At 37.9% G+C, this 20,598-nt stretch overlaps 1 protein-coding gene across 1 annotated transcript in view; it reads left to right on the forward strand.

The window, feature by feature from the left end:
• The first annotated feature begins 656 nt into the window (after positions 1 to 656).
• lrba (LPS-responsive vesicle trafficking, beach and anchor containing) overlaps positions 657 to 20,598 on the forward strand; it is a 334,073-nt gene continuing 314,131 nt past the window's right edge. The window contains 1 exon segment of the mRNA XM_067441679.1: positions 657 to 1,422. Coding sequence (XP_067297780.1) covers positions 1,291 to 1,422 — 132 coding nt within the window. The 5' untranslated portion in view covers positions 657 to 1,290.

Raw genomic sequence — 20,598 nt, forward strand, 5'->3', positions numbered from 1 at the left:
TACAATAGGATAAGAAAACAAATAAATTATTCTTTAAAGTTAGTGAGACATAACATATCTTTTTATCTGATATACATCTGAATTTAATGCGTTATCAAAACAGAAAAAAATAGGGCAGGGACCTTTACTTTTATTTATCGATTATTGATTGGATTTTGAGATGTGTAAATTGGATTCAGTAAGTTGTGGAAGGACAGGGTTTAAGCAGACTACAAGGATGAATCATGCACAATAAGGTAAATATAGGGTGAATTTTTATTTCATGCTGACTTTAAAGGATTAATCACCAATTCTATCATTGTTTAGGCCACACCTTCATGTAATTCCAAACCGTATTTCTTATGCATAACACAGTATTATATTTCAGAAAAGTGAAGTAAGTGCATATGTTTTGGATTTTACACAATCCTCATTTACCTTTAGGCTACTTGGTGCAAACCCATTTTTCTGATGAGGATGCTATAGCCTTTTATTATTCTGCCCTGCAGATGTGTCCATGTCATTGAACCACAACAGAGCGTCCATGTCTCGAGATCTTCAGTATAAAGTGTCACTTTGTCCTTATAGGTTATTTGTACCTGACACACCTGAGCCCCCCACCCTACCCCCTTCTCGGCTCTCTTGGCGCACTGCGCATGCGCAGCTCTCTCTCACGCAGCTCCACTGTCATGGCGGAGACGGAGCGGAGTGAGAGCTGATTCAGGAAGAGATGGCGCTGTAAAGTGGGTTACCGCTGAAACTTCACTCCAACAGTTCCCACAGGGACCAAGCGGATTGACTTCTCTTTGGAGGGCCCACCGGGAGCCAATGTCGGACGTTCCATGCCTTATATTTTGTAGTTTTTTGCGTCTTGTTCTTATCGGTACGTCTACCTGCGCGGAATCTCTTCATGACCGCTGTTTCCTGTTTGACAAATACTCGCAAACACTTATATTACATTATTGTTTAAATGCCTTTCCTTTATTAGGCCGGCGGACACTGACAAGCATTGGTTTTCTTATCTAGGATCAACACAGCGCGGTTTCGTCATTCTTTTGTCAAGTTTAATGCTGCTCTGCCTCTCTACGGTAGAATAATTCCTGTTAGTCAGGTGTAGTGACATCAACCGACGCTTCCCGCCGAGAGCGCGAGAAACTAAAGGATAAACTGGATGTGAATGGAGACCAGGACCTGCTCGTCACAGCTGTCAACTTAACGAGAGAGAGATATTCCGTATATTTTCCCATAGATTTAACTCTGCGGTAGGGTCAAACAGGTGTTTCACCTGTTCCCCTCTCACCTGACTCTGCCATGGCGAGCGCAGGTGACAGCGCCGTCGGGATCCCCATCAGAGGAATCCGCATGAAGTTCGCCGTGCTGGAGGGGCTCCTGGAGGCTGGTGAAGTCTCCAATCGGGACATTGTGGAGACGATCTTCAATCTGGTAAGCTGATTAAAGCCTTTAAATAGAGATCTAAAGACACCGTAGCTGGTCGAGAACAAATGTGTATGACTATCGAAGTTTTTAGTTTGCAGTTATACCACAGAAAGTCTGCTGCTTGGCTTGAATGATTCATGAAGTTGAATCCCAGTAAGGCTGATGTGGTGTTCCCGTTGTCCTTGTTTAATACACTAACATCAGGTTACATAGACGCAATACTAGGCCTATGTTAATAGTCTAGATTGAATGCAAAGTGAAGTTTGGAGAGAATGTAAACTCTCAGACTCGGAATACTCCAAAGACCATCATATTTAATACATGAATTTCTAAGGCCTCTAAATGATCAATATGACCAAATCTCTTTGGTCAAAAATCTGCTGCACGCAATCTTCTATGCCTTCTGATTAATAGTTCATACTTTTATAGCAAGTAAAAGTCCTTAGAGTATATCACTTTAAAAATGCATACAGATATTTTTGTTGTGAAACCTTTACTGATTTAAAAAACAACAACAAAAAAAAAAAAACACTTTCATATTGTTATTAATATTTAAAGATGAACGATTAGTGGACTGAAGCAATTCATGGGCCATGTAAGCCTTATGTATCAGTTATGACACAACATAAAACACATGCAAACTTTTTTTTAGATTTTCTTTCTTTTTGCAAACTTTTTTAGATTTTTTTGCCCCCCTTTTTTAGATGATTTGTTTAAAATTTGATAAACATTTCTCTTCTAAACTTCAGCCAGCTATATTTTTCTCTCTCTCTCTCTCTCTCTCTCTCTCTCTCTCTCTCTCTCTCTCTCTCTCTCTCTCTCTCTCTCTCTCTCTCTCTCTCTCTCTCTCTATATATATATATATGTATATGTATATTATACTAATATTCACTTTTTAGGGATGAAGAACGTACAAAGTTGTCACTTTAACGGTACTGTACTGTTTCAAGCTATGTGGCTATTTAATAGCTTACTTGGTTTATTACCAAGTCTCATATCATACTTTTCAAGCAAAAGTGTGGAGGTGTTTGTATTACTGTGCATTTGAAAACATTGAAAGGCTATGTGTTCTGCTGCAGTATTCTCTGTTTTAGTTTAGTGGTGATTTCTTTAAAGGTTGGTCAACCTGTTTATACACACTGCTTCCTTTAGGTTGTTTCTCCCTGTTCCTGTCATTGCAGGCAGTCCTTATGTGAAGCTATTATCCATTAATCCATTAATCCAGGAACCTGGTTTGATTTTTCAGCAGTGACCTACTGTACAACCTCCTTGAAATTATGTCAGTGCTCTGTCAGCTTTAAAGTCGTCTTACAGTTTCCCATAGATCATGTGTGATACATATCAATACAGCACAGCTCCTGTGATGTAATAACAGCTCATTTCTCTTGACCAGCCCCAAACACGAGGAAGTCAGTTAGCACTTTCTGGAAATTGCTCACTTTTTTCCCTCCTCCCACGTCCACAAGCGAGTTGAAAGCCCCTGTTATACATTAGCTGAGTTTCAAGCTTGAGTGAAGGTCTGTATGTGACCCACGTTGTAGCCAAGTGAGATTGGGAGCGATTTTGTTTGTAGGTCCTGTAGTGTTGTGAAATGACATTGAAGAATGAATGAATGAGTCCGATAGGGAAGTAAGAAACGTGCTGCAACAGTGCGCTCTACTATGATGCAATGCTGCTTATAGGTGTAGGTGTAGCCTACATGCAGTTATGCTGCTCTAACCTAGCCTCTAAAATACAGGGCTTTATTGTAATTGCATGCAGTGTGTGACCTTAAAGGGATAGTTCACCTTTAGTGCAAAATCATTTTACTAGGGCTGTCAAAATTGCTCAAAAATGACATTCAAATATTCCCTCTAAAAAACACGAATTTGCGAACTAGTTTTGTCAGAAATATCGATATTTTGATGTGTATCGATACTAGAATATATGAAACGATACAAGACTCGGTTTCTACAGTATCGATACCAGCTGCGCTCTCCTCTCCTCTCTGAATGACCGAGTTCAGCCTGGTTAACCCTGAGCACAGTAAACACACGTTCTACTGGATTTTTCCTCATGACAGCGTGTTAGTGATAGTGTGTGATCGGTCTAAATTTTGCGCGGGATTGCACAATTCTACTAATCCTCGCAGATTTCGCGCTCACATCTGAAGCGCACACACACATCGTAATAAAGATGCCTCTGACATACAAGTGCAAACATTTGCTACTTTTCCCAGCTTATTATTGGTCAAATACACTCAAAAAATTCTCAGTGCACATCTTGAACAGTATTAACGTAAACACAGTCATAAACAGTTCAGGAAGAATGAGTAACAGGAGTAGTGTTTAGGTTCAATGCGTGCGTTAGGTATTAAAGGGACAGCAGTTATTTGTTATTCAAACTGCAAAAAGACAGATGATCAGATCACACTGCTCTTGACTGATCAACTTGTGTAACTTTAAAGGGGGGGTGAAACACTCAGTTTCAGTCAATCTCATGTCAATCTTGAGTACCTATAGAGTAGTATTGCATCCTTCATATCTCCGAAAAGTCTTTAGTTTTATCATATTTATAATAGAAAAATGGGCTGTACCGAGTCTTTCCGGAAAAAACCAAGCGCCTGGAGGCGTATCGTGTGGGCGGAGCTAAAGAATGACGAATGTGCACAAAGCGGTGACGTCCTCAAGCGTGGAGAAACCCATCGCTATCTCAGCTAATACAGATAATGATCCACAATCAAATCTGAGGCTGAAATAAATTGAACAGGAGAAACGGCAACATCAGGATGTCCGTCTCTGTAGTATGTACTGTATTTAGGAGCCTTTGTGTGTCTTTACGCGCAGTTTATGAGGACATGATTCGGTTTATGGACTATTGTATGTGACTAGACCTTAGAGGTAGCAAGCAAAACGGTTTTGCACGTCAGAGTCAGAATAGTGTAACGTTATACAGAACAACAATGGAGTAACCGTTAGCGCATTTGAATGACGAAGCACGCGATCGTATCGTTTACTCATGCGACGGTAGCCAATAGCAGAGACATTTGAAGTTGATTTACTCACCGGCTGCTTCCAAAGCAGGACTGAACCTTTATCGCTGGGACCGCTCTGTCAAAAACACACTTCTTTGGTATGATTTGGTGAAGTCCTGTGACAGCAGTGACCGTGGAAATCCACTTTGCGAAGCGACTGAAACGATGCCTTGAAGCTTCCTGTCATTTCTGCGTTCAAATCGGTTCAAATGCAGCGCTGCCTTCCCGGAATACTGTGCTGAAGCGTTGAAGTCGCTCGACGTCACCCATAGGAATAAAGTGGAGCGCGGCGCGCGACATAAGTCTTCACGGAGGACTGGATCTGCACCTGAGAGACTGTTTACAGCGTGCATTTCCTCTCTCTCCCTCTAGTTACGCGCGCGCACACCCTACCGGGAGAAGAGCCCGTACGGCCCATACAAGGACCTTCCGCTCTATTAACATCAAGTAGACCCATACTCGAAAAAAACTCGCCGAAACTTGTGAGAAACCGGAAGGAGTATTTTTAACACAGAAATACTCCATCAAACGTCCAACATTAGTTTTTGAAACTTTGTCTATGTTTAGGATGGGAATCCAAGTCTTTAAAGGTGTAAAAAGCTCAGTATGCATGAAACAGCATTTCACTCCCCCTTTAATGGATTCATCTGTAGGCTATTTAATTTTTTTTTACAAAGAACATTATCCAATGTTGTTTTAATTTAATTACTTAGAATTTTGTTAGACCTACCTGACAAAATAAATCAGTCTATTTCATTTGTATTCTATTGTATTTATTTGTGCTATTGTTTGTAATCTGTTTATTTGTTCTTTTTTATTACTGTTTAATCATCTTTTTAAATTCAATTTACCATTCGAAATCAAGCTTCCTTGTGCCTTGTGCTGAAATTTTATTAAATTTTGCTAAATCACAAATATTATTTGTGAGATAATTTTAATAGTAATTGATCAATGTTTATATATGAGAAAAAGCTTAATCATATAAAGTAATCTCTTCAGAAGAATTTTTTGATTGCCTAGAGTTTCAATAGATGGACAAAAAAAATTATTATATTAAAAATATCTATTTGACAGTAAATGCAGTGTTTTCTCCCCCGTGGTATTTAAAATAGCTTTGAAAATCGCTGCGACATGTTTTGACTCCACCCCTCAAAGGAATCGAGAACCAGAAAGAACCGAAATCGAAAGTATCGGAATCAGAATCGTTCAAATCAAAACAAAGGAACATGGAACTATTTTTAGTTAAAAAATAAAACAATCAAGTTCTGTAAAAAGTTCTGTTATATTAATCATGTTAAAAAAAAAAGTTTTTTTACCGTGGTATCGATCTAGTATCAGTTTCGAGGTATTTTAGTCTGGTATCGTATCGAAGTCATTCTGGTATCGTGATAACACTAATTCGAACATCTGGTTGCGCATTCTGTTAATGACGTGCAGTATGTCAATAACAGGACACATTAATACAAACAAAGAGACATAACTACTTAGGTAGTCTATTTAAGTTCAAACATAATTGACAACGTATTACTTAGTAAATCAACTAGATGAAGCTGTTCTCTGAGGGTACATGAGCGATGAACGCCGCTGACGGTCTGGAGCTCACATCATAATGGCCAAGAACGCATACTTCACTCTCTCTCGACCTCACTCTCACACTCTGCACATAACGGAACATAATTAAATGAACAAACTTTGAGTGCTGATAAAGAGTTTTGTGCAAGCAATTTAGGGTCGCCTCTTCTCCCAAATATAGCAGGCTTTATTCAGTGATTGAAACAAATATTATTAATATTAATTTAAGTTTTACAGCATAGTTAACTCTCCGAGCAAGCTGTGCTGTGCTAAACATGGAACTTTTCCTTGACATGAAACGGTAAATAATCAAACCAGTGGAAGCAGTGCATGTATCCTTTATTCATGCAACTTCTATTGAGTCAGTACAGTAGCCTACACTTTAGTAATGTTTCTGTTTAACATTAAATAAAAAGGCATGGTATGCTAACTGTATCTTACATCGCTTACATTCAACTTTATCTCGTGGCTCAGCAATTTTAGATCCTACCGACCAAAATCCAAAGTACTTCCAGACATGGCTTTTTAGATTTTGGAGAGTTAAAATCTCTTTCTCTGCTGCGGGCGTTGGGCTCTGCACTTTCTGTCATCTTCCATGCAAGACGCGTCAACTTTCAGCATTGACTACTGTGACTCATCCCTGAACCCTCAGGCTGCAAAGCGGACAGCCACGCCTATACCGCGGGCATTCCCCCCCCCCCCCCCCACACTTTTTATTTTTTAAATTTTAATATTAATTTTCACCTTCTAAATTTTTATTTTTTTGTAAACTACTGGTATTTGAATAAACATTCGAATATACATTCGAATTTAGAATATTCGTTGACAGCCCTATTACTTGCCCTCATGTTGTTTCAAATCTGCATGTATTTTGATGTTTAGCAGTATGTATGAACTGCTTTCAGTCATATGGCAAGTGTAAGGGGGGATGAGCAAGGGGGTAATCTAGCGCTCGGAAAGCGTTCCACCCATAGGGGCTGCCATTGCTAACCAAGCCATCACCTGCTGTTAGCATCCCATTGACTCCCATTCATTTTTGAGTCACTTTGACAGTGAATAACTTTACATCTGAGGCGTTTATAGACTCCATTTGTCCATTGTTTATTTCTAAAGAAACACGACAATGCATAAAAGGCTCCATTACCTTGTATCTTACACTATCGCCCCGCAGAAGCTGTTTTTGTAAAAATAGGCTAACGATTGCGTCATAACCAACGCGACTCTGTCGCACAGTTGAGAAATTACCGTATAGACCTGAGGAGACGCTCGCAGGCAATCTTCTACTGTCTATGAGACAGTCGGGGGGACGTGGAGACATAAAGTCTGATAAAGTCAAGGGGGAAGAATGAGGAGAAGCCCAGTGAGCCAAAAGCAACGGGAAAAAATATTTAAACAACGTGATTCAGCTTTCACTTTCTACAACTACTAGAAGACCTACAGCTGTCCGACAGGAGGCTCACGTCACATCTACGTCGTCAAGCTCAGTCTGAGCCTGCGCAGTTCGCTCAGCCATCAGGAAGTGAGTGCCCCTAGGTTGACTTCATTATTTAGCCGTTGACGTCAATGGGGTCGCTGTGTCCATTTCTTTTACTGTCTATGGGGATGAGAGGCAGTCAGGCCCAAAGCCCCCTCCCCCAGTAATTGGTATTTAAGCTATGAAATGTAAATCTTGAGTGATACTTTAGAGGGGTAATATCATGAGAAATCAAATAGTCTTTCATCTTTTGAGAAGAGCTTGATTAGGAAAGTGCCACATTGTTTTAGGCTCAACTTTATGACTTCTTGAACAGAACGTTTATTGAAACAAAATTACAAAAGTGCCCGTGATGTTTACACACAGAAGTTTATTTTTTAACAAGATCTGATCATTTCATGCTGATCTTAACAGTTTGAAGGCACACTTCAATTTTTAATGCTGATTGTTTTATGAATCAGTCACAATGTTGTGGCTGTTTAAGGATGTGGGAGTTAAAAACTATATTTGACATGATAGTAAACTGGTGTGAGAGTACCATAGGACATCACTCCGATTTGCTCATTTCACATGCAAAGGGGAGATTTCTCAAAGCTGCAGCAACACAAAATGGACCATTTCCTTCTAAAACTTAGTGAGAGGATGCAAGCACACGCGCACACGCACACACACACACACACACACACACACACACACACACACACACACACACACACACACACACACACACACACACACATATATATAATGGATGATATGATCTGTTTAACCTATTAAACATGATAATCTGGCAGACCAAACAAAACTAGATATTTGATTCATCTCCATTTTTAAAATTGTGCATTGGAGCATGAAAGCAAAATAGATTGTTGTGCCAGCTTGGTGATAGATGCATCATGTCAGTGTGCCCTCATTTAATGTTAGTCGCCATGAAGTATTTCAGGGATTAAGAGGGGTTTTAGCACAAGAAGGACAGCGTGTAAAATAATTGAGTGTTGATTGACTAAATCATTAATGAGTGCAATAAACGACTATAAATAAACTCACCTCAACTGTACTGTAAGGGAGTATATGTCTACAGCATAATTGAGTAGTGCAGGAACTAACAGAGTTGTGGCCATTTTATCTTTATCTATTAAAACGTTAACGTCAGTTGTTTTGTTGCTGATACTTCACACTAGGGCTGTGCGATGTTGAAGAAAAATGCAATGTGCAATATCTTGTTAAATAATGCGATATTCAATATGCAATACGATATTGCTATAATCTAATATTTTAAAATCTATTTATATTATAATAAAAAAAAACTATATTTAAAAACTGAGAGTGATATTATTTATGTGTTTCACATTCTTTTTGGGAAAAATGCATCGCTACAACTTCTGAAAGTGACCAGCAGTGTTTTAGCAAAAATTAGATAAAAAAATGAGAGGTCCGAGATCAATGTAAACAAACTAAAAATGTAATGCCAGTATTTAAAATACCAAAACCTCTTTGCTTGATTTGGTAATAGTTATATCAACCTAAAACTGAACATCAAGAACATCCAGGTAAACAGAAACTTAAGAAATAGGGGTGGACAATTATGTTTTGTTATTTGAATGTATCTGTGTTATTAAAAATAAGAACTAAAAACAGTAGTCTTCGCATATATACACTGTGTACAGACAGTGGCAGGTTTACTGTATTAGCAGCCTGTCACTTTAAGACCTAATGCACGGATCCTATTGACACACATTTGGCTTCTTTTCCCAACTGATATCATTAACTTAAAGTATAACCAACTGGCTTTACATGAATACTGGTCAAGACAGCCATTTAGACATAACTGTGTGTGTGTGTGTATTCACAATGTTGAAGTAGCCTATTAAAATCATTCAGATATTGCATGCCATTGCGATATGCATATTGTGATGTGTACATTTGCGATATTTCGATAATTTTGATATATTGCACAGCCCTACTTCACACCATCTATTTTATCTCTAACCGTCTAACTTGCTTTCTCTGTTCATTTGCTGTTGGTTGAGTCTCAGACTTAGATCAGAGATCACTGCCTGAATAATCTCCTTCAACAGAAAAAAAGTGCAAAGCAGAAGCGAGGAGGCCTTTTGTTGACAATATGTCATTTGTAAATCTGCAGGTTTATTAAAGCATAAATATGCCTTTGCCTCATTAAAACCCACTTATTCTTGTTCAAACACACTTGAAACCGTATCATCTCTCCATCAGTCTCTGTGGACGGGAGGTGGTTGGGTAGCACAGCACCTGGGTTAGCCCGAGGTGAGGGCTGAACAAATAAGCATGGGACTTGTATTTGTTACTATGGAAACCATGAGAGCAGGTGTCCAGCCTGCTCTCACCTGTCTGTACAGGTCCTGACTTGTAGGAAGTGATTCCCAATTCTGGCTTATTTTTTTTACTGTATTTTCAGAGTATTTCTATAGCTTCTGTTTCAGAGAGCTCACAGGGGCTGCTAAGTTCTGGTGGCACATGCACATTATTTGGTATTAAAATATGACATGTTTTGTCTTTTAGAAATGCACATTTAACAGAAACTAAATGCTAAAGTTGACAGTAGCTTGTGCTTGAGTTGGGATGCAGATATAAAGGTTAACAAAAATGGTAACACCTGTAATTATTTAAGCCTGATTTTTAAACAGTATAATTTAAATATTCTGACTGTATGACCACTTTTATTAAAAATTAACCGTTGGTCTTAAAGGGGGGGTGAAACACTCAGTTTCAGTCAATCTCATGTCAATCTTGAGTACCTATAGAGTAGTATTGCATCCTTCATATCTCCGAAAAGTCTTTAGTTTTATCATATTTATAAAAGAAATATAGGCTGTACCGAGTCTTTCCGGAAAAAACCGAGCGCCTGGAGGCGTATCGTGTGGGCGGAGCTAAAGAATGACAAGCGCGCAAAGCGGTGACGTCCTCAAGCGTGGAGAAACCCATCTATCTCAGCTAATACAGATAATGATCCACAATCAAATCTGAGGGAGAAATAAATTGAACAGGAGAAACGGCAACAGCAGGACGTCCGTCACTGTGGTATGTAAGTTACTGTATTTAATGGCCTCTCCACATTTCTGTGTGTTTACTCGCAGTGTATGAGGACATGATTCGGTTTATGGACTATTGTATGCGACTAGACCTTAGAAGTAGCAAGCAAAACGGTTTTGCATGTCAGAATACTGTAACGTTATACAGAGAACAACAATGGAGTAACCGTTAGCGCAGTTGAATGACGAAGCACGCGATCGTGTCGTTTACTGATGTTTACTCATGCGACGGTAGCCAATAGCAGAGACATTTGAAGCAGTTTAAGTTAACTCACCGTCGAAGCTTTATCGCTGGGACCGCTCCGTCAGAAACACACTTCTTTGGTATGATTTGGTAAAGTCCTGTGACAGCAGTGGCGTGTAAATCCATTTTGAGACGCGACTGAAGCGATGCCTTGAAGCTTCCCGTCATTTCTGCGTTCAAATCGGTTCAAATGCAGCGCTGCCTTCCCGGAATGCTGTGCTGAAGCGTTGAAGTCGCTTGATGTCACCCATAGGAATAAAGTGGAGCGCGGCGCCGTTCACGGACGACTGGATCTGCAGCTGAGAGACTGTTTACAGCGTGCTCTAGTCACGCGCGCGCACACCCTACCGGGAGAAGAGCCCGTACGGCCCATACAAGGACCTTCCGCTCTTATTAACGTCAAATAGACCCATACTCGAAAAAAACTCGCCGAAACTTGTGAGAAACCGGAAGGAGTATTTTTGACACAGAAATACTCCATCAAACGTCCAACATTAGTTTTTGAAACTTTGTCTATGTTTAGGATGGGAATCCAAGTCTTTAACAGTGCAAAAAGCTCAGTATGCATGAAACAGCATTTCACCCCCCCTTTAAATAGTGTAATACATTTGTAGATCACAATAACCACAGGTAAAACTATGCGTGGCACCTCATTACCATGGTAAAAAAGTAAATGGTTTTCTGTGGTATTTGTTATGATAAACTAGCCTGACAAGCCAGACCCACATCAAGATGTTTGGTCTGGAAACTCACCATAGACAGGGCTCAATCCGAGGGGCGGGATAAACGGTTGTCTTTCAAACTATCTCTGGACGCAATAGGATACGGTACACAACCAACCAGAGCAACGAAGATGAAGCAGAGCTTGTTGATAGATTAAACATTCGCCGTATCCGGTCGGCAAAACACATCTTCCCTTTTTAAGAATGACTTCAGTGCCGTTCTTTGTTCTTTTCTCAGAGACAAGCTTAACTCGAATCTTCCAGAGTTGCTGTCAAAGCTGATTCGAAAGACCGCCGTTCGCCAGTTTCTGTGTTTACTAGAAGCACGCAAACGCAAAAGTCAAGTAAATAATAAAATAAGAACAAATAATTAAAATGAAATAAACAGGGCTTTTCAGGTTTTACAGGAAGATCTAAGAGTAGTTACAGTGTGGAAAATAAGTATTTGAACACCCTGCTATTTTGCAAGTTCTTCCACTTGGAAATCATGGAGGGGTCTGAAATTGTCATCGTAGGCGCATGTCCACTGTGAGAGACATAATCTAAATTTTTAAAAAATCCAGAAATCACAATATATGATTTTTTTTATTTGTATGATACATCTGCAAATAAATATTTGAACACCTGTCTATCAGCTAGAATTCTGACCCTCAAAGACCTGTTAGTCTGCCTTTAAAATGTCCACCTCCACTCCATTTATTATCCTAAGGGCTACGGGGAAATTGCCAAGCAGCTTAGTGAAAAAAGGTCCAATGTTGGAGCAATCATTAGAAAATGGAAGAAGCTAAACATGACTGTCAATCTCCCTCGGACTGGGGCTTCATGCAAGATCTCACCTCTTAGGGTCTCAATGATCCTAAGAAAGGAGAGAAATCAGCCCAGAACTACACGGGAGGAGCTGGTCAATGACCTGAAAAGAGCTGGGACCACCGTTTCCAAGGTTAATGCACTAGGACGTCATGGTTTGAAATCATGCATGGCATGGAAGGTTGCCCAGCTTAAACCAGCACATGTCCAGGCCCGTCAAACTTTTTGGTCAAAACCACTCACACAGAGAAATTGCGGTAAACATTCAAAATGTGCAGTTTTTATATTTATAACATATACAGTTAAACATCATCACACAACCAGTGCTGTTTTCCTGAATACCATCACAACTGAAAATTACACTGATTTAATATGACAGTTCCATAAACAATTAATTAACATTCACTTACATTAACATTCACTTAGTCACTTGCATTTTAGATGCAATATTGAGTGCTTTTGATCTCTTTCAGCAACGAAAATCGTTCACAGCAGAACCATTTCTCGTCTCACAGCAACAAGTGTGTTACTGAACAATTCAGTGTTTGAATGAATGACTCAATGACTCACTCATTAAGATGGTCACCTGCTGCCACCTACTGGAGGTTTAGTTTCATGTTTAATCAACATTTCTTATTTGTCTATTCAAAACTACAAATCTCAAAACATTATTTATGCAGTTGTAATTTTTCAGAGTAAATTATTTCAGTTGATACAGCCCTTATAGTGTCTTATTTTAATTTAATGTATTGATCAATTTTAACAATATAAAATGAAACCTAAAGAATAGCCTATATATTTAATACGATTATTGGAACAAATGCCCTAAAAATGCTAAATGCTAAATGCTAAAAATATCAGAAATATGCAGATTTAAATGTGTCTGTAAGCTGATTAAACACTTGTGAGAATATTGCTTCAGAATAAATTATATTTACCACACACACACACACACACACACACACACACACACACACACACACACACACACACACACACACACACACACACACACACACACACACACACACACACACACACACACAAAATTATCAAACTTTTTACTCAGACAAGTGAATGAAAGATTTACTTTTCCGAAGGACAAGAACCCAGACATGCTTAATGTCAAGCCCTGTAATGTTTCATTTTTTTTTTTATTAACTTTACACTCAACCTCTTTAAAACAATATCAATTAAATTAAATCCTAATGTTTTATTATCATTAATATATATAAACAATGTAAAACATTTCTAGTGCTTTCAACTAATTATTATTTAGTAACTAGTTCCACAGATATTTTACGTTCACTCAATTTCGTTCAAGAAATTGTTACCTGAATTAATATTTTTTAATTGGCTCAAACTTGACTTCAACATTAAAATGTAAGTTTGCTCAATTATTTTTAAAGTTAATTGAATTAATAATTTTAAGTTGGCTCAAACTTGACTTCAACTTTAAAATGTACGTTTACTCAACCTGTTTTTATAATTAATTCAACGAAAACGCTTTAATTAGGGGTTTCATTTTTAAATGTTTTTAATTGTTACTAGAAATTGCAGGTGAATAGTTACATGTTATAGCAAGGATAAAAACAAATTAAAGCACATTGTATCATCTGCATTTATAACATTTGTCATACAAACAATACATTTTCATAAGAATTAATTTCAAATTTCTTTAAATAATAAAAAAATGACCAAAGCCCTTGTCACTTTTCTTTAATGTCTTTAATGCACCTTTAGTTTTGAAAATACACAGTCAAAGTAGATACAGTGGAGCATTCTTGCTTCTTGTCAGTGTTTCAGCTGGAAAAGGGATAGTTCACCAAAAATGAAAATTCTGTCTTCATTTACTCGCCCTCATGTTGTTCAAATCCTGTATAATGTTCTTTGTTCTGCTGAACACAAAATAAGATATTTGGAAGAATGTTTGTAACAAAGCAGATTAGCAACCAATTTACTAACATAGTATTTCCCCCCCTACTATGGCAGTGAATGGTTGGTCTATCTGCTTGGTTACAAACATTCTTACAAATATCTTATTTTGTGCTCAGCAGAACAAAGAAACTCGTACAGGTTTGGAACAACATGAGGGTAAATTACAGAATTATCATTTTTGGGTAAACTATCCCTTTAAGAAGAATAGATGAGAAACTTTGCGACGACAAACCATCAATGGATATCTTGGTCACACCCTGTTGGAGAAAGAAAGAGAACAATTAATAAAAATAAATTTTAAAAAATTATATTATTTATACATTTGATCAATATTAAGAATTTACTTGCATGTGTGACTAAACTAAAGTTGCAAACTAAAGTAATGTATGGCTAGCTTTCTTTCTATTACGCTGTTTGGAATTCGTCCCACTTGTGAGGACGGTTAAATGAGCGACATTTTCATAGTATTTGTGGTTATGTTGTTCCCATAACTTTACGGTACAATTTCACCAGTTGGAACACGAAAAATCACGTTTAACACAACCAAGTAACCCTAAATAGCGTACATTATTTGGCCAACATTAAGTTACACGTTTAACATGTTTCAGTAACAGTTACATTTCCTTGTATAAAAATCACCACAGCACCTTGGCCTATAGCTAATGAGAGAAAGTTTGTCTGACACAAATAGCACACAACACGCTGAGATTAAATCTAATATCATTATATAGTATTATAGTTTAAAACAAAATTATGTATTATTACTTAAACATGGTTAAAGACCACATTAACGTAACGTAAATAATTTATTCGATGACGAGTGAACTTAACGTAACTTAGACTTCACTTAGGCCTAAATAATCCCCATTTCCCTTGGATATATTTACTTCTAATTTACTTCTTACTTCACTTCTAACGTTAAATATCCACACAAGCCTAATATGTTCGACATATTTGTCTGCAATATAATCACACTTACCTGACGCCTGAACTGCACCCTCAAAATTGCTGCTGTTGCCTCTGTGGTGAACCTCGCGGAGTCCTTTGATCTGTATCCTTCCGCGAAATCAAACGAGCAATAGCTACATTAAATGCCACAATTAACTACATATGTTAATGAATTATATATGTATATTAAATATGTAGCCTAAGTGTTGTAGGATCCATCTCATTATAGCCTAATGCAGATAGGCTACCATCATAAACAAAACATCGAAAATACATCTAATTTCACAAATATTGTTCTGATATAGGCTATTATCAAATGTTTCTAACAGCCCATTTCAACAGCACAAACAAAAATGTATTTAGGCCTACCATAGTAAAATATTGTGTGTAAAATATTGTGTTGGCCATATAGCCTACTTTTATAAAATATTGACTGCAATCGCGTTTTTTAGTCCAGTCAACATTTGCAATTCTAAATGTTAACTGTATTTGAAAATATCAATTGATTTAATGTTTTTCAAATATATTTGAGCACACTTAATATAATATGTCTTCTTAACTAAGCACAAGTAAGAAAATTAGTTCAACATATATTTTTTTGCTCTTCCAACATTTTATTAATTGGAGTTTTTAGAGTGTACTCATGTAATTTCTTTTTATATATTTTTATTATTATTCAAATATTTGCTGTGGAAATTGGTACATAGAACTGTGAAATTTAAGTTCTATTGACTGCTGAAGTTTTGGTGCTGTGACCACACTTTCTCCCTTCTTATATTGGATTGGGTGGATTAATTTGTCTGTTGCACCCTTTCTGTCACATTTGTTTGCTTTATCCAAGAACGGCACATCCCTCTCTGTTTTCTAATAAATAATTTATCACTCCTCCCCGGATTTTGTTACCTCAGCAGATAGGATATAGATGCAGAAGCTTGTAACTAAAACCACCTTTATACAAATGTCAGGTGCTGGTAGGAATAGCACTTTTAAGGTTTCGGTAATAGTGAGGCTTAATGGAACTGGCCTCATATCAGTGCTAGCTGTGTTTCTAGACGGTTGTTCTTTTAAATCAAGGTTGTTATGCTGTTTTCGCTGCTAGGCTCTATATGGAATGAATTTCACCACTTTGATTACATTTTTTCTCGGTTTCATGGATGGAAAGGGTCTTCCTTTGGTGGGGTATTAGTAATGAAATAACGTTCTGCGAAGTGTGGTGCTGGCTTTTAACAGAAACATCAGACATTTTCCCTTACTTTCCTTGCAACACACACACATACATCTCCCTCCCTCAGTACACAGGAGGAGATTTTTTTTCAGTCTCTGCTATCAACTATCAGCTGGCTGTGCTATTTTTGTAAAATATTTTATGAATTGAATAGTCAGTGGGTTGCCTGAACAATGAGCCAGTTAATAATTCATATAAAATAAAATCTAAATAAACTAGAATAGATTGTCTAGCTGTTTGTTGGGCAACTAGTCGACCATCAAGACCAATTCCTGTGCTGAAAAAACGACAACAACCAACTGAGCTTTTTGAAAAATTTTTTTTATTGTTTTTACTGTATGTTAATAGCTCTCACTGAAGCAAACGCGGTGGAAATCATCTGAATCATTATTCCCACAGTGTCCCATTGAATGACGCAGAAAAGGACACAGGGGTAATGAGTCCTGTTCTGTAATGAGACTGTAAATATGCAGTTATAGTTATGTGTGTCAATATCAAAACAGTAGATAATATTTAAAAGTGGCCCAAATAGTATGTAGCATTACACAGTTATTCACATCAGTTTACTAATGGCACCCACAAAAACCAGACTCCACCTCTGATCTTTGGTTTTTTAGCCTATTACAAACCATTTAAATGGTACAAAAGACTTTAGTGGGTTTTAAGGAGTCTGCCTACACTGACCTCACCACTTTTTAAAAAGGTTGTGTAAAGTGTAAGCGAAAGCTCCATAAAAGCATGTCAGGAATGCTCTGGACATAGATTGAATAGGCCAGTGGGTTTTCTGTTGCTGTGGAGGTGGATGGAGGTGTCTGCTTTCTGCTTGCCTTTCCAGTCTGTTCCTTTATATGGCCAGTGGTGGATCAGATACTGCAGTCTTAGAGCTTCAACCTCATTGTGTACTGACAAACACACACAGCCCTGAGGATTGAGTGTCCATCAGCTGCTTGTGTTTTTTGAATTTCTGTTTGACTAAAATATGTTTGTATATGTGACAGTGTGTGTTTGTTTGGGATTTATTACATTAGATGAAAGCAAGTTGTTCTTATTTTAATTTACATTGAAGCGATTCTCTGGATGGTGAGCCGTTAACCTTTCTTTTCTCAGCAGAATTGATCTCATTTATACAGAGGTCCTCAACCTGCCAGCAACTAAGTGGTACTTTAAAGCACAATTAACGACAATAGCAATGCCTATATTTCAGAGTTCATTTTGTTTGCTGGATTAGCTTATGCCAGAGCTTTTGCCAACTGCAAGCCTATTTCTCTAAACTGTATATGCATCACTGTGCAGTTGTATTAACCTACAGTAATAGAAGAAACAATGCCAGAGACATGGTCATGTTAGAAAAATGGTGGATGATATGACCAAAAACCTTTTATCACAAATATTTTAAGATTCTGATGGTGTGACATTTTCTATACTCTCCTCTCATTTCACTTCATATAGTGTTCTTTGTGGCAAACAATGTCAAATACTTTGGCCATCTTGCGTCATCTAGACAATGCCGTCTCTCTAAGAAACTTTCAATTTAATCAGAAATTGTTTAAACATCTAGTTAATAAGTGGATAAATTACTTACTGCTTGCAGGAATATAGTTGCCCCTTGCTTCAGTTTAAGACGCTGAGCGAAGCTTGCTTGAAATGGGCCGAACAAACGAACGATTTGTTGTGGTATCCGATTATAATAAACCTCAACCATGTGTCACGAGAGCCGTCTTTGCTATATTCGAGTGTCTTGTTTACCATCAGTAGTTTCGGCTTGTTGGACAGATGCAAATGTTGGGGGCGTGCATATAAATGATCCCCAACGCTTACGTCATGGTTGGGTTTATGTTGAGAAGCACTTTTTTTCTGTTGAGTTTTTGATTTACGAGACTTACATAAGAAATAGGAGGCAATGGTGTTTGAGACTCACAGTATGTGATGTCCATGTACTGAACTCTTATTATTTCACTATGGCAAGGTTAACAAAATTTTTCATTCTAGGGCACCTTTAAATAACAAGAGTTCAGTACATGGACATCACACACAGTGAGTCTTAAACATCATTGCCTCCTCCTTCATATGTAAATCTTGTTAGTGAAAAACACCAGGGAAAAACAGGCTATTTTCAACATAACGGCAACTGTGACGCAACCGCTTAGATCCTTAATATGTACGCCCCCAACATTTGAATGTCAGCCCATGTTCATTTTCAGGCGGAACTGCGCAGCCGTCGGGAGTTCAGCAGATAAACAAGCGTCACGCGACGATAGCGAAAACGGCAGATCATCGCAGATGTCATGTTCCAGGCTGTGCAGGACTTTTCATGGCCTTCCCACAGATAAACAATGTTAACAGTCACGTGGTTGATGTTTTTGCATGCTTGTATTTCAGAGTACATCACAGTCACTGCGTAGCCTACATTGTGACTAACGTTATATAAACATGCAATATCGTTGACGAAAAAGACGAGTCTAAAATGTAAATCCCCAATCAGAGCTTTTCTGTGAAAAGAACACGTATACTATCTGGTGTTTTTTAATTTTATTTTTTATTTAATAAATATATAGGGTACAGATAAATGGAACAGAAATCAAATCTCCAGATCCTCCATATTTTCCTTATGTAAAAAAAAAATCTAACAAAGTTATAATTTTTCTGCAGATATTGACTATACATTTTACATTCATATGTACACAACTACACATACATGCATGGATAACATTCCTATATATGCACCATATGCGCCTATTCCGACATACAGAAAAAAAATTAAACAAAGCTCTCTAAACCACCCACCCACCCCTCCGTCTGCCTGATACGCACCACATAGGGAGAATTTATCTATTAGATCCAACTTAATCAATTGAGTCAGCGTCCCTTTCCTCCAAGTCTCCTCCCCCTAAATACCTTATGAAGGGTTCCCAAGTTTTAGCAAACTGTTGTCTCTTATTCCTTAGAGAGAGCCGTATACGTTCCAGATGAAATGTATTTGTGAGTTCGTCAAGCCAGAGCTGTAAACGAGGTGGCAATTTATTTTTTCAGAATGTTAAGATAAGCTTTTTGGCCATTAAAAGTCCATAGGAAAGAAATAGTTTTTGTGACTTTGACAAACCAAGGTGTTGTTTTGAGACACCAAACACAATTAAAAACTCATCTGGTTCAATAGATTGATTAGTGATTTCAGAGATGACACTGAAAATTCTGCGGCAAAAGTCTTGAAGACTGAGACATAATGCATAGCTGTGAAACAGGGTTGCATCGGCCGTCCTACATTTGTCACATTTTGTAGAGATACTTGGAAATATTCGGAATCATTTTGCTTTAGAGTAGCAAATGCAGGATTTTGAACTGAATGAGGCGTTGTCTGGAGTTTATAGAACATCTATTAATCTCTTCCAGGCTATCCACCCATAAGTCATTTGAAATCTCTGACTCTAATTCTTTCCGTTGTTTTAACTAAACATGTACAATCTGGCAACCATATGCACACAAGCTTTCTCTCTCGCGCACGGATTATCTAAAATCCCCAATAAACAAGCAGGCTGCATTTTAGCAATCTCCATTTGAGATGTTCTGCTTAGTGTGTCATTCAGTCGGTCTGTGTTCTGTCAGGACGGTCAGGACTCAGGAGCCGCTTCGCTAAACAGCTGAACTGCTGTGTGCTGTGAGCTGCTGAAATAAGCCAACTGTATCTGGACAATTTTTCCCCTTAATAAGCCACATACGCAAACTCTATGTATATATTATAGAACAATTTAACATATTGTTTCAGCTCATTCTAGGGCATAAAAAAAGACTTTATTCTGGGGCAGCCCTAGCTACTTATTTTGGATATGCCTGGTTTCGAACCAGCATGTCACAAAGCGCATTCTGGGTTGAGTGTGCGGTGCTGAGTGGAATGAGCTTTAGAAATTAACGGAATCTTCAGAAAGGCACTAAATATAATAGTTGGCCTCTATACTTCCTGTGCCTCTGGCCCTGTAAGCTAATTATTTTATTATTTTAAACAGAACACATTAAACACATTAACACATTAAAGGTGCACTATGTGTACTATGCGGACCCCACAGACTCTAAATGCTTTTAAGCATGGTCTTATTAGAGCAGAAGCAGAGCTTTTAATTGACTTTTTATTTCTTAATTTTTCAGTTTTATTTATTTTATTCATTTACTTATTTATTTA

The sequence above is a fragment of the Pseudorasbora parva genome, chromosome 4 (assembly GCF_024679245.1).
Source record: "Pseudorasbora parva isolate DD20220531a chromosome 4, ASM2467924v1, whole genome shotgun sequence".
In the NCBI taxonomy this organism is placed as follows: domain Eukaryota; kingdom Metazoa; phylum Chordata; class Actinopteri; order Cypriniformes; family Gobionidae; genus Pseudorasbora; species Pseudorasbora parva.